This window comes from Rhinolophus sinicus, linkage group LG07 (assembly GCF_036562045.2).
Source record: "Rhinolophus sinicus isolate RSC01 linkage group LG07, ASM3656204v1, whole genome shotgun sequence".
NCBI classification, from domain to species: Eukaryota; Metazoa; Chordata; class Mammalia; order Chiroptera; family Rhinolophidae; genus Rhinolophus; species Rhinolophus sinicus.
Window position 1 is genome coordinate 112,703,745 of NC_133757.1, and position 14,973 is coordinate 112,718,717.

At 37.6% G+C, this 14,973-nt stretch overlaps 1 protein-coding gene across 7 annotated transcripts in view; it reads left to right on the plus strand.

Annotated features, from left to right (window-relative positions):
* Positions 1 to 1,449: 1,449 nt before the first annotated feature.
* The window catches only part of CLGN (calmegin), a 36,076-nt gene continuing 22,552 nt past the window's right edge, over positions 1,450 to 14,973 (plus strand). For 4 of the 7 annotated variants that reach the window (XM_074338497.1, XM_019730806.2, XM_074338493.1 and 1 more), the window contains exons 1-4: positions 1,450 to 1,799; positions 12,860 to 13,012; positions 13,635 to 13,708; positions 14,379 to 14,437. In XM_074338497.1, coding sequence (XP_074194598.1) covers positions 12,869 to 13,012; positions 13,635 to 13,708; positions 14,379 to 14,437 — 277 coding nt within the window. In that variant the 5' untranslated portion in view covers positions 1,450 to 1,799; positions 12,860 to 12,868. Of the gene's footprint in view, positions 1,949 to 12,859; positions 13,013 to 13,634; positions 13,709 to 14,378; positions 14,438 to 14,973 lie in introns of all 7 variants that reach the window. The other 3 variants (XM_074338498.1, XM_074338494.1, XM_074338495.1) reach the window with 3 other exon arrangements.

The following is a 14,973-nucleotide window of genomic DNA, read 5'->3' on the forward strand; positions in this document are numbered from 1 at the left end:
TATGATGATTCATGTAAAAATCCTAAATGCAATATTAGTAAGACTCCCAAGCCACAGTAAGAAAAAAACATACCATGACCTGGTTTTTATGCCAGAGGTGCAAGAATCAGGTTAGGATTCTGTTAGGAAATTTGTTAATAGAACATACAATACTAATAGGTCTAAGGAAAAAAAATCATAGGATTACCTTCACAGATGCTGAAAAAGCCTTTGGAAAAATAATTCAACACCTATTTTCTATGAAAACATTAAAAATTGCAATGAGTGGATAATTCCTTAACATGACAAAATTAAGATTGCCAGAAAAATACACATATGAAAAATGTATGTACTAAAAAATTACATGAAATTAGAATCTCATTGGGTGTCCTGTGATTTAATTTGCTAAATCTGGCAATCATAGATAAAACATACATACCTCAATCCTAAAAATGGTTCTAATTTGATGGGGACACACTAGAGGCATTTACATTAGGTCAGGAACAAGGCAAGAATTTTTAGTTTTCGGCTTCATTACAAAGTTTGAAAGGATCCTTCAGAAATTCTTTCCAGCAAGTCAAAGTGTATTGGTTATGGGCCACAGAATTATGTTGAATAATAAAAGTTGGAAGGAATGAAGAAACAATGAAGAGCATAATGTTACAAAGCACCTCAGATAAAATTTGTCTTTTTTTTAACCAATGAACACCATCCAAACACATTCCAGATGGTGACAGCGTCAAAAGTCTAGAGATGGTGGCCCTATTACTGATGCAGTGTGGAAAATGTTCAGTGATCTTGAAGTCTAGCCGATAATATGTTGTACATGGAGCACCATCAATCTTAATCTGACTCTGTAATAGGTATCACCAGTCAAATATTTTATTATTCCAATAAAATTGAATCGTGATTATACCAAATTCAAAGTCAAGACTTGCTATAAAAGTTGTAAAATCTCTATGATCTAACATCTAAAAAAAAGCTTGTGATTCAATACTCCTTTTACGCTGTATGTTTAATTTTAGTGTGTTGATTAAAACTACAGGTTCTGAAAGAGACAGACCTGGATCTGAACCTATTATTTCCGCATTTACTAGTCAAAGGCTCTGGCAAGTAATCATCTTCAGTTTCTTTACCTAGACTGTTGTGGTTAAATGAAATAATGAACGCAAAACCCCTAAGAATACAGTGAGCACAATAAATATTAGCAATTCTTAATAGTATTTTGGAAAGAAATAAAGTATTTATTACGTTAACATTTAAAACATCTGCATCCCACACACCCAACGAAACAGGAAACTTCGCTGCTCACTTCGCTGCTCAGAGTTCTCTCAGTAACATATAGAACATAGGAAAAGCCTGGGACCCTAACCGGACACTTTTCAAAAACGTGATTTACATAAAATTCAGTACCGTATGTGCAACAGGAGGCAGAACCCCACTGTTTGCAGAGCGGGCTGGCGCTGGGCGGGACGAAAAGCCCTAGGACGAACAGCGAGGACTCCCCGCCAACCGTGGAGCCAGGTCCACTACACCAGGGCCGACCCACGGCGCGGCGCGAGGGCCAACGCGGGCCCCAGCGGCTACACCGCGGGGTCGCCGAGCCGCGCGCCTCCCGGCCGTTGAGCCCCTCGGTGCAGGTGCGCGCGCCGCGCGCCTCGGGCTGAGGCTCCTCGTCGCCGGCGGCCGCACGCGCACGCGCAGTTAGCAGTCGCTGCTGGGCGGCCGCGGGCGGGATTGGTCTGGTGGAGACGCGGGGACTAAGTGGCAGCGACTCGGACATCTGAGCTGCCACTGCCGAAAACAGGCCCGCCGGACAGGTGCGTGGGCAGCGGGCCACTTTCCGGCTGCCCTTTGCGCTCGGCCTGGGGTGAGGAATCGGGAGTCGTTGCTCCTTCCCCCAAGGCGGGGGTTCCTGGGCCGCACCCCTTTCTTTGGCGACTCGCCAGGCTGAACAGGTTGGGGCCAGGTGAGGGGGCGGATGTCGAGTTCAGGGATGGAGGCTCCGCGGGCGAGTTCTGGGGGGGCTCTCCCGACCTCGGGAGTAGGAAGGCCAGCCCTCCGCGGCGGGAGTTGGTGCCGCGTCGTGTCCGTTGGGTCCTGCCGGACACCTGTGTCCACCTGCCGCCCTGGGGCTCGGAAGGGCTCGGGAAGGCCAGGTCCCCTCCCCAGCCCCGGCTGCCCCTGAGCGCGTAAGAGGCCTGCGGGCGCCCAGTCCGTTATTCCAGCGGTTACCATCTCAGCCCCGTGCCGCGCTCGAGCCCCGGCGCGCGCTCCCGAGGCACGGGGGTACCGCGGGCTGGGGGTGCGTCGTCGCCACGCCGCTCATCCCTCCAGCTACGTCTGACAAAAACCAAATGGGCTGTTTACACGTTCCCCGCCTCTGTAAAGGCGAAGGGACCCAACCCTGACAGCGGTGGTGACCTGTGACTCATGTCCACTCCGCAGATGGGATGCCTGGAGCCCGCAGTGCGCCGCTGGGGACGGAGGGAGAGGGTTGGGTGAAATCCAGCGAAGCCCTAATTGCCCGAGACTCATTATCGCCGAAAGCCTGTTTATGATCAGACGATGGAGCTGATTTTGTTTATAGCATCTCCCCAAGCAACAAAGAGTCATTTGTTTGGGATTTAAAAGCAAATGGTAACAAAGCTCAGAAAAGGGGGTGGGGGGGAAGGTAACTCGAATGGCCATGGGGAGAGGCCTCAAAAGAGTGTTAATTTTTATTGAAACTTTTAGATGCGGAAAAACATCAAAACCAGATCTAAGCCTTAGATTTTTGCTTGCTTTAAAATTTTTACATCACCCTATGTCATTGAATCATTCTGGGTAGCCCTCCCTCCTTTGGTGATTATAAGTTTGACCTCTTTTCAGTTTACAGTTTTGCCTTCACATGGAGTTGGTTCAATCGCCCAGTCACATTTAGACCTCGTTCCTAAATCCTTAGAACAAGGTTTTCTATGTTCTTTAGTTGATAAAGTTAATTATAGTGTGTGAGTGATGTACATAGATGTATCGGTAGAAATTGAACAGTGCTGTAAATTAGCCTTACTGCTTATTTTCAGTGCCTAATAAGTTTTAGTGCTCTTAAATAGAAAGCTAGAAATGCCAACTTTAGTGGCCCATTAAATCATCTAGTTTAACCCTTTCACTTGACAAATGATGAAACAGGCCCAGAGGAGGTTAAACCCATAAACCTTTTTAAAAATAGAACCAAAATTTTGATGCCATAGTGCCAAGTTCAGTGTATTTTCTACCATATCATTCTGTAGTTTAGTTCCTGAAGTTGCATGACAACTAAAACTTTAAATAATAGTAATTTTCAAACACGGTTTTTGAGGCATAAGGGTAGTCCCCAGTCAGCCGTTAGAAAGGCATGTCAGTTATAAGAAATAGCATATAGCAAAGCATGAATGTGTGAAATAGATGACTATTGAAGAGAGTAAAAGAAATAAGTCTTAAAGGGGTAGAATTTATGCTGAGAGTTACAGAGAACTATTAAACATTTTTGTAAACAGTGAAGTAAGACTTGTATTTTTTGCAAAACTCACGCTAGAGAGAAGGTGGAGTACAGATTTGGAGATTGGCAAGACTGGAATTGAAGAGGCAAAGTGGAAGTTTACTAAATCCTTTTCAGAAAGGATGGGTCCCTAAATTAAGGGTGTGGCATGGGGATAGAAAGAGACATTTAAGAAATACCCAAATGCATTTAAGTTACCAAATGACACAGGGGATCAGTAAGAAAGAATAGTCTTACGGTAATGGTTGACGGGAGGTGCAGTTAATGGGAGAAGGGAATTAAGGAGATAGAAAAACAGGCTTGGGAGGAAAGACAAAGTTCAAATTAATGGAGGCTTTGGGACATCCTTGAAGATGCATGGTGATTTGAAACTAAAAAGTGAGATGATCTCTGAGCTGTGAATAAGATTTGGGAGTCCTTTTATAGATAGCAGCCAAGAGTATATGTAATGTAAGAAAAGCCTGGAAACAGAACCCTAAGGAACGGTAATATTTACAGAAGATTAGAGAAAGTGCCCATGAAGGAGACAGAGAAAAGGAAGAGAATCAAGAATCAGAAATGGTACCATAGAAACCGAGGGAGAAGAGGACTCCGAGAAGGAGGCAGTCAGCTGTAGGCAATAGGACAGAAAAATGCTCATGCGCTTAACTCAGACTCGGTCAGTAGGAGCAGTTTCAGAGAAGCTAGGAGTCAGGAATACAGGAATAATAAAAGTGTTAGTTTTTCACTACTGCCATTATAATGACCACAAACTTATTTTCTCACAGTTTTATGGGTCAGAAGTCTGATACAGGTCACACTGAGCTAATATCAAGGTGTCAACAGGGCATCATTTCTTACTAAAAGCTCTGGGGAGACTCCACTTTGCTCATTCGTGTTGGTGGCAGAATTCAGTTCCTTGTGGTTATAGACTGAGATTCCTGTTTCCTTGTTGACTATCAGCTGAAGGCTGTTTTCAGCTTCTAGAGACCACCCACATTCCTTGGCTCGTGACCCCCTTACCCATCTCCAAGTTCCCTATGGTAGATGGAGTCCCTCTCTTCAAATTTCTTCTGTCCATCACTCATTGACTTCCTCTTCTATTTTTAAGGGCCCATGTGATTATATTAGGCCAGTCTGGATACTCTAGGCTACTGTCCCTATTTTAGAGTCAGCTAATTAGCAACCTTAATTCCATCTGCAAAGCCCAAAGGATTCGGGTATGGACATCATTGTTCTGTCCACTGTAGGAAGTTAGAAGTATTCACAGTTAATGACATTCTTTCTAGAAGCTTTTGTTAAGGAAAGGAGTACCTAGACATTTATATTATCTAGCATGTGATAATTATGGTTCCAGTAGTAAGCCTTACTGTTTATCCTGGAGCTTTTTAGTTAAGAAATGCAAGTATTTCAAATATCCTGAAATTTGTGTGAACACTGTAAAATTTTAGTGTCCTAGAAATATAAATACCATGAAATTGTTAATTTTTATATTTTTATGTAGCCTTAAGCTGGAAAGATTTTAAAGGCCTTTTAACTAACTAAATATATGCACATGAAATATAATTTGGATACACATAAAAATGGGTTTTAAAATACAAAACCACAGAAACTGGAATGTCTGTCTAAAAGATGGAATGTAAGAAGAAAATTGAACCTTGTGTTGCATTTTATAAGCCTAGAACTTTAATGCCACATAGTGAGGATTAAATTATTAAACCTCTTAACTTTAGAGCCTTAATGAAAGGAATGCAGAGCTTGTAGTGAGACCTAATTTTGAGTCTTCTTCTATTTAATAGCATTCTGTATTCTTGGGTAAGTTACTTATCAATCTCCCTGAGCCTAACTTTCCTTACGTATAATGGGATATTAATACCTCCTCCATAGTTCAGTAAATATTGGATTAATATGCTTGAAACACAGTAAATACCCCAAAACAGCACTTACCCTTCTTGCTTTATTCTTCCCCTTTCAGCTCCTTTATCACATGCAGCTTCCTTTGCTTGGCCTAGGGAAATCAATCCTTTCTATTGTATGCATCTCACTTTAAATGTAACTTTCTCAAGGCCGCTTTCTCTGACCCATCCCCTACAGTGTAAATTCACTTCCTCAATTACCAACTCATAGCTTCTTTACCTCTCTGTCAGTTATTATAGTTACATGTTATCCCTGGGTTATTTCTTTAACCTCTGCTTTCCATCCTAGACTACAAGCTCTTTGAGATCAGGAGCCCAGTATGCTCTGCTAATTACTGTAAATTCAGTGTCTGACATAATGCCTGGCACATAATTGACAATCATAAATATTTGTTAAATGAATGCGTGAATGATGAATTTTATTACCTACTGGCTGGCCTCCCCTGAATTTCTAGCCATCAAGAAATGAATAAACCCCTGATGCAGCTTATTCGGAAGCATTCTAGTTTCTTTTGTGACAAAACAGATGCATTTCAAATCGAGTCTTGCAGCGTCTTTGGAAGAAGGCTGCCTGCCTACGAGGCCACTGTCACCTGCTTCTCTACTTCGTTTGTGATTCTTCAAAGCGAGTTTTCTATGTGCTATATACCCAGAAACTTACAAGAATACCTTCTAATTTTGGTAAAAATATGTCCACTTTTATTTTTGTGTTGTGGTCACACAAAAATTTTTTTTTAATTTTTCTGTTTACTATCTTTTTAGTAAAGCAATTATGAGTTGAGTTGTTCAAATGCAGCATGCTAATAGCAACATTCTGAAATAACTCACAATAAGAGATTTTTTTCATAGATGCAGAGTAAAAGTTAAAAATAACTAATTTCCCCATATTAAATTAGATCATAAAATTGCAAACTTTCTAGATCATTATCTTATTTTTCTATAGAGATGCTTTTCCTGTGTTGTTTTAACAGTGTTCTAACAAACTTTGGAAGGCCAATGTTAGAAGCATTGACATAACTATTTCTCTCTCATAAAACTATAGTTAAAGACATCTATGGCATAGGGATTCAGTCCATAAATTCTCCTAGGCGTTAAATTCTAGAAAAGGATTTTTTTTTCTCCAAGGAGTTTGTCGACTTTTATAGATAATGAATACTCTTTCATTCTATTTCTGGTTTTCCCCCAATTGCCTAGACACCCTTTTGCAAAATTTATTGTTGCCATGCTGCTACCTAGTTGGTTGCTTAGTAACACGTATTTCCCTCCTCCCTGTAATCTTTTCGTGTCGTTTATGCATTCATTCATTTATCTTATAAACATATATATGTTCCTGTTTATCATGTACTAGCACTCTTTGGAGCACTATGGATATATAAATGACAGAGAATTCCAGCCCTTGGTGAGCTTATATTTATGTCTGTTTTGTGTTTTGCAAGTTGCCCCCATGCTATTATTTTGGTACCATGGAGAGATAGTATAAATTCTAAATAAATAAGTAAATGTATCATTATAATGTTTATGTAAACATTTTGAAAATTATGCTATTTAGTCAGTTTTAACATTAGTGTGTACCTATAGTTTTAAAACCCAGTTTAGATTTGGTTTATTCTTTCTATAATTAGTACAACCCAATAATTTTTTCCCATATTCCCATATTCAGGATTGCAGTTCTGATCATTTCATTAATCTCAGACTTTCAGTAGTTTATCACTTTTATAGGATTAGATTCAGACTCCTTGGAATGCTTTGTGGCTCTTTGTTGCCCAAATTGCCAGAACATTGTATTTTCAATTATTTCTGCTGTTAGGGTTCTTTTCAAGCTTTTTGCTGTGTTTCTTGAGGTATTTTCATAGTTTTTAGGTCCTTCTGATTTAGAAAAGGATACCCAGCTTTAGTCACCAGTATGCATTAGTTAAGGTAGTGCTCAAATAGAAAATTTAAAAAAACCTCAGAGGCCTAACGTAGTTTCTGGTTGCTGGTATTCCTGAGGAGTGGATGGCTGTGATGGTAAATTAATTGTATGTGTCAAATGAACCACAGGGTGCCCAGCTATTTGGTCAACATTATTCTGGGTGTGTATGGGAGGGTGTTTTGGGATGAGATTAATATTTGAGTGGTAGACTGAGTAAAGCAGATTGTCCTCCCCAGTGTAGGTGGGCCTCATGCAATCAGTTGAAGGCCTGAATAGAACAAAAAGTCTGTTCCTCCAGTGAGGAAGAGAGTTCTGCTCCTGCCTGACTGTTTAGCTGGGACTTCAGTCTTTTTCTGCCTTTGGACTCTAACTGAAACACTGACTCTTCCTGGGTCTTGAACCTGCTGGCTTTCAGACTGGAATTTATACCACTGGCTCTCCTGGCTCTCAGGCCTTCAGACTCTGACTAGAACTGCATTATTAGCTTTCCTGGGTCTTACTTAACTCCTCTTCACCTGAGTCACACCTAACTCCAAGGAAAATATAGTCAGTTATGTCCTGTGAAAAAAGAAAAAATAGCATGGTGATCAGCTAGCAATCTCTCCCATACTTTACAATAAATATTGGGTATCCTGTGATTGTCTTTTTTTCTCCTTCTTGTTTTAGTGCTCTAGCTACCTTTCATGTGGAATTGAGCATTACTTCAATACCAATAAATGAAATTCAGTTTATAATTTATGATTTGGGGCTGGCAGTGGAGATTCAGGAGGGCTTTTAAATGATGTTGGTGAAATTTTTTGAGGTAAATCAGGCTGCTCGGTCTTGGTTTCAAAGGTTGGGGAGAATGGTATCTCATACTTGGACAAAGTTACTTAAACTTCAACTTGTTATTAGATCAGCCCAGAAGCAGTGCAGTGACCATACATGAGATCAAAGATACATGCAAATGGATGTACCATGAAGGCACAAATGATATTTGGTGATTTCAGCAACCTGTATGGAGTAAGGAATACATAAAAAGCACAGAACCTTGGACTTACTATCTTTTATAGATTTGTAAGGAGGGAAAGGGGCAGCATCAGCACTAAATGTTATACCTTATAACATATAAACAATTCTTGCTGAACCAAAACTACATAACTTAGGAAAACCATATAGATCAATATGGAAAGAGAGGACTTGAAACAATATTATAGACCATTTGGACCTAATAGACGTATATAGAACACTCCACCTAATGAGCAGAAGGAAAAATGAATACCAATTAATTAGAAGAAATATTAATAACAATATTTCTCAAACTCTTCCAAAAGTTTGAGGAGGGAATACTTTCAAACTCGTTCTATGAAGGCAGTATTACCCTGATACAAAAGCCAGACAAAAACACGACAGGGAAACTACAGACCAATCTCCGTAATGAATAGTGTTGCAAAAATCCTTAACAGTTAAAAGGGTTATACCCCATGATCAATTGGGATTTATTCCTTGCATGCAAGGATGGTTCAGCATACGAAAATCAATCAATATAACACATCACATTACGAGAATGGAGGTAAAAAAACACGATTGTCTCAGTTGATGCAGAAACAGCATTTGAAACAATAAAAAGAAACTGTCTCAGTATAATAAGGGCCATGTATGAAAAGCCAACAGCTAGCACCATACACAATGATGAAAGACTAAAAGCTTTTCCTCTAGGATCTGGTCAGGAAACAAGGGTGCACACTTTTGTCACTTCTAGTCAACATAGTAGAGGTCTTCCCCACTATCCAAAAGTAGATTGTTCCTATGAAAACTTTTGCAAGTCAAAATGGCATAAAGCGAAGAGTATCACCCACTTTTGGAAAGTGGGGCTACCTGTACTGGAAGTCCCAGCCAGAGCAATTAGGCAAGAAAAAGAAATAAAAGACATCCAAATTGAAAAGGAAGAAGTAAAATTATCTCTAGTCACAGATAACATCATCTTATATGTAGAAAAACCCAAAGATTCCACCAAAAATAACCCCAAACCATGTTATAAGTAAAAGGAATGGTGGCTGCCAGGGGCTTAGAGAGGTGGAAGTGAGGGAGTTGTTGTTTAATGGGTATAATTTTAGTTTTGCAAGATGGAGAGAGTTCTGGAGATTGGTTGTATAAGTGTGAATGTACTTAACACTACTGAACTTAATAGTTAAAATAGGCTTAAATGGTAACTTTTATGTTATGTGTATCCTACCACAATTAAAAACAATTTTTTAAACTGCACAAATTAGTTACTTCAAAGCTCTAGTGCAGGCCAGGTAATACCTTCTGTCTTCAAGAAGTGATATATGAGAAACCTCACAGTTTTGTCTGGAGCTTGATGACATGTTGGCACCATAATGTGATAGCCTTTCAAGTAATACTTTGAGCTTCATGATGTGATTCTGCGTTGTTAGCTGGTGCTTCGTCGAATAATGACAGAGCACTGAAGATTTAAGCAGAAACCATTAGGTCTATATTTCTAATTTTTTAAAAAAAGGAATAAATAGCAGCAATAACCTTGGGCTGTATCATTTTTCTTGATGGTGACTATTACCCTGTAGAACTGCATTGTCTGCAGAATGATTTGCGACCCCTGGCTGTTATTTTTAAGATTTCACTTGTATAGAAGGTAGATATGGCCATTTCTGGGTAAATGACTTCAGAGCGTCATACTACTAATAATCTAAATTTTGGAAATTTTCAAGAGGTTTGAAAATATATGCTGTTACCATTTTGTGATTTCTTTCCATTGCTTTATCAGTATATGAGGTAGCATGGTATATTGATGTAAAGTTTCTGGATTCTAATCTTGTTTCACATTTCTAATCATGTGAATTTGACCAAGTTTGTAAATCTTTCTGATTTCAGCTTGTAGATTGGAAGCAATACTACCTATCGTATTCATTTCCTGGGCTGCAGAGATGAAATTACCTAGACTAGGGTTCCAGACAGCCTTGCCCGCTTGGCTTCCCCGTCATTCTTCCCCGACACCCAGGACACCAGAGCACAAACAAAGCACTAAGAACTTATTTTTTTCAACAGCTTAATTAAGAAACTAAAGTGTGTGTGCCTTTGAAAGGAGAAGATATGAGTCTAAAGTGATGTTCATTATTAGAGTTCATTATTACTACTACTATTTCATGCATTTCTATTTTACAAATGTTATTGATAGTCAAGCAAAACACCTTTTACTATATTAAATAAATCATGGAAGGCTCTTAAATTTTTAGAACAATGAAGTTTCTTAAGGTTATTAACAATAAGCAATTTTCAAATGTATTCATTCCTGTGCCTATAAGGGAAAAAACAAAACAAAAACTCGACCTGTTGTTATTGAGTCAACTTGCTCTCTTTTAGTTACTTCCTGTCCCAGTCACACCTTTTTTATGGTTCAAAGAGCTCAAACTCTTATAATTAATGACAGTATGCATCATTTTTTGTGTTGTCTTTGTCCATAAAAATAGTGACATTAACATACCTCCTAATATAGAATGTTCATATTATGTAGATTGGTGTTGATTTTCAAAAAACAAGCATTTTCATGCTTCTCAACTTTAGAGTTGTAGCTGGTGAACTTTGAAGAAACCAAGGCCCACATATCACGTAAAGTTTTGGTCTCATTAAAAAAGGTTCTAATCGGTTGAGCTAACTGCATGGGGGAAAAAAGATTTTTATAATCTGATGTTTCTTTTTTAGAAAGAGCTTTACTGAAGCATTATTTGCACACCTTCAAGTTCACCCAATTAATGTCAGTGAATTTTAATATCCTTACAGATTATGCAACCATTACCATATTCCAATTTTAGAACATTTTCATCACCCCCCCCCATAAAAAAGCCCTTTGTTCCCAGCCTTTTCCCTAACCAATCACTAATCTATTCCATTTCTATGGCTTTACCTATTTCTTTTAAATGGGATCATACAATATGTGGTCTTTTATTACTGGCTTGTTTCCCTCTGTGCCATGTTTATGAGATTCATCTAACTGGTAACACTGTCTCAGTACTCCGTTCTGGTTTATTGCTAAGTAATATTCCATTGTATGGATAGTTTACATTTTGTTTATCCATTCATCAGTTCATAGACATTTAGGCTGGCTTTTGGTTATTGAGAAAAATATTTCTTTAAACATTTATATTCAAGTTTTTGTGTGGACATCTGTTTTCATTTCTTTTGGGTAGACACCAAGTAGTAGAATTGCTGGGTCATATGGTAACTATTTTTTAACTTTTGAAGAACAGCCACACTATTTTCCAAAGCTGTTGCGTTGTTTCACGTTCCCACCAGCAGTGTATGAAGGTTCCAATTTCTCCACACCCTCCCAACACTTGTTGTAGTCTTCTTTTTGATTAGAGCCATTCTGGTGAGTGTAGAATGCTGTTTCGTGAATCCCATGTTTCTAAAGCAGATCTATAGATATGTTCTGGAGGATTTAAGAGTTCTCTCTAAGAATTACTTTTCTTTTTCTTTTAAACACTTTAAGTGTGTTTTTCCAGGACCCATCAGCTCCAAGGCAAGTAGTAGTTTCAGTCTAGTTGTGGAGGGCGCAGCTCACAGTGGTCCATGTGGGGATCAAACTAGCAACCTTGCTGTTAACAGCACTGCAGTTTAATAATAATAATAATTAATAATAATAATAATAAAAGAGCACCACGCTCTAACCAACTGAGCTAAACCACTACCCTCTAAGAATTACTTTTTTTTTTAATTTCATATTGATGGTAACTGGAAAAAAAAAGTAATAGAACTATATTCTGATTCATCTGGATGACTGATCACATTATAACTTTAGACTGCTACACTATTTTGGTATCCACATTTACTTGGTTCCGTTGGCAACAAGAAATAAAACTTGAATTTTAACATGCTAATGGGAATAAAGAAGGACATAATTATATAAATCATGTATTTCTACCAAGAGTCAGCCAAATTGTGTGGCTGCTTCTCTCAATTAATGCTGTGAGGAATACAAGTTTCGCAGTGTTTGAATAGAGAAATGGGTAGATAATTGAGTTGTCACAGTATTGTAGGAATGATAAATGCAAAAGAACTTTATCATAGCAGCCAACCTGATTGCAGTAAGCCTGATATTTGTTTGGTTTTTAAACTGTTATTTGATTTCAGCAAAAGACTATCACATTAAATTTTGATAAAAATTTTTAAAATTTTTTAAAGTTTATATAAAGTGCATTTTTATTTTACAATTATAAAATTTCCAATTGTGGGTTTATATATACTTAAGCAACATTGTAGTAAAAAAATTAACTTAAGTAAACATTTAGGAATCATCCTTTTTTCTTTCCTTTAATGGGGTCTGCATATTATTTTTGTAATCACTGTTTTCTGTATCTTTAGGTTTCGTGCCGTTGCTCTTTGTCCTGTGAGATTTAAAGTTTGTATTTTCAGTTGTTCAAAGCATAATTTATTTTCCTAATGATTTGTTTAAAAAGCCACCCTGGAATACTGGAGGTATTAGAAGAAATTATTTCTTTGTAAGTATACTTACACATATTTTTCACAACTTTATTTTCACTGATAACTTTTAATTCACAGATAATCAATATGTATTTCCAAGGCTATTGGCTATGTTTGGGTCTTCTATTCGTCTCAGTTAATGCAGAATTTATGGATGATGGTGTTGAGGTGGAAGAATTGGGTGAAAATTCAGAAGACATTGATACTAATGAAGGTGAACTCTCCTCAGAGGTAAGGTTATTGAGAAATGAGTTGTAAATTATCCCTTTACATGATACATAGGAGTGACTCATCTCTTAAGATTTATTTCAGTCCTAATAATCTTCATTTTCTAAGTAAATAGAAAAGCACTGCTTTTTGCCAACCAGTTGTTGCTTTGTGTTTTAGAGTGCCCATGCACTACAGAAATTTGTGCATGGTACTTAGCATGGCTTTATTACCAAAAAAATATGGAGGTTTTTACTGTCAAAATAGGAGTTCATCACTGATCATGCTATTTCTTTTGCTTCTAATGATTTTTTTTATCCCCAAATATTGTCACCTGTTATAATCCTTTTAAGGCCATGTCAGCTGTATCATTAGGTCTCTTATTACTTCTTCCCATTCCTTCTGTGTTAAAAGGAATCAGTGTATCTTCTGTTTGTACATACAGTATATTTTTTCCATCATCTTCTTATATTCTCTTGTATCTTATCACCACTAGGATACAAAGTTTTGAGGTCAGAGACCATATTACCTTATATCTATATTACCTATATATCCATTAAATACATATTCAGTTCTTAGCTAGTGAGATTATTTAATTAAAATATTTGTGATGAATAACTTTAGATTTTTAAAAATTATCTTCTAGATTAAATATAAGACACCTCAACCTGTAGGAGAAGTATATTTTACAGAAACTTTTGATAGTGGAAAGTTGGCTGGGTGAGTATTCATTGAATAGAATGTTTCTCTTGATTTGATTAGCTTTTTTGAAATTATTGGTTATTGGCCTGTGAAAATTGCCTCTACTGTGGAACTGTAAAAACTGTTAAAGTGCTTTATTTGACAGTGTAAACCAGTACCTTAACACATTTTTGTTATTGATAGAAATGATTAATTTGAATAGTTATGCATTTTTATAAAGAAAATAAATTAATTATGAATGCAAAGTGAAATTTATAACATTTCTTCATCCCTTAGGACAGATGTTAATAATCTAATTTCACATGACAAATTCAAGGTAGTGTTCCATTCTAAATAATGGTAAAACAATAAAAGTTATTACTTATTGATTGTTATATGCCAGACACTATCCTAAGTAATCTACCTATCAGGTAAGTATTAATACTATCTTTACCTCATTTTATAAGTGAGGAAACTGAAGCTTAGTGTATTTTACCTATGATCATATAGCTACTAAATTGCAGATTCCAAATTGGATTTAACTGTATAGCCTGACAGGATTATGTATAGGTATCCTCATTTAGTATTTATTTATTTTTTAATGTGAAGTGGCTATTGGGTAATCTTTTTTTGTTGTTTCTAATATACGTTATATCTATAAATTGCTGGTTTTATTTTTAATAATATACATTTGCTTTCACCTTTATAGGTGGGTCTTATCAAAAGCAAAGAAAGATGATACAAACGTGGAGATTTCTATATATGATGGTAAAATATTTATTTAAATATTCAATATAACCAATATGACCCAAAGTTCACTAGCTTTTGCGGTGATATTTCTATTAAACATATGTATGTATATACTATATGTATATATATATATGTGTGTGTAAGCACACACACACACACACACACACACACACACACGGCTTGCGGCCCCATGCTGCTTTACAGTGGAATGTTCAGCCTTTTGTCTTGTCTGTTTCTGGAAGCCCCTGAGGAAGCCATTCTTAAGCCGTCATCCAGTTTTCTGACTGTCAAGAGCTGCATTTTCACTCCACTGCCGTTAGTTGTTGCGTTTCCCAAAGCAGTGTTTCCCAGCCTATGCTTGTCTCTGCTGTTTCATCTCAAGCTTGGGCACACCTAGATCAAGTTATAGCTTATAGCAATGTTCTCCTAGCAAGTACAAAGCAGATAATATGTCTTCATTATCATAGGGTCTCTGACAGAATTATATCCAGGCTTAGCTGTAGAAAGAAATGTCCTATATGCCAGAGTCGTCATTTCTTCTCCAACAGGACTTT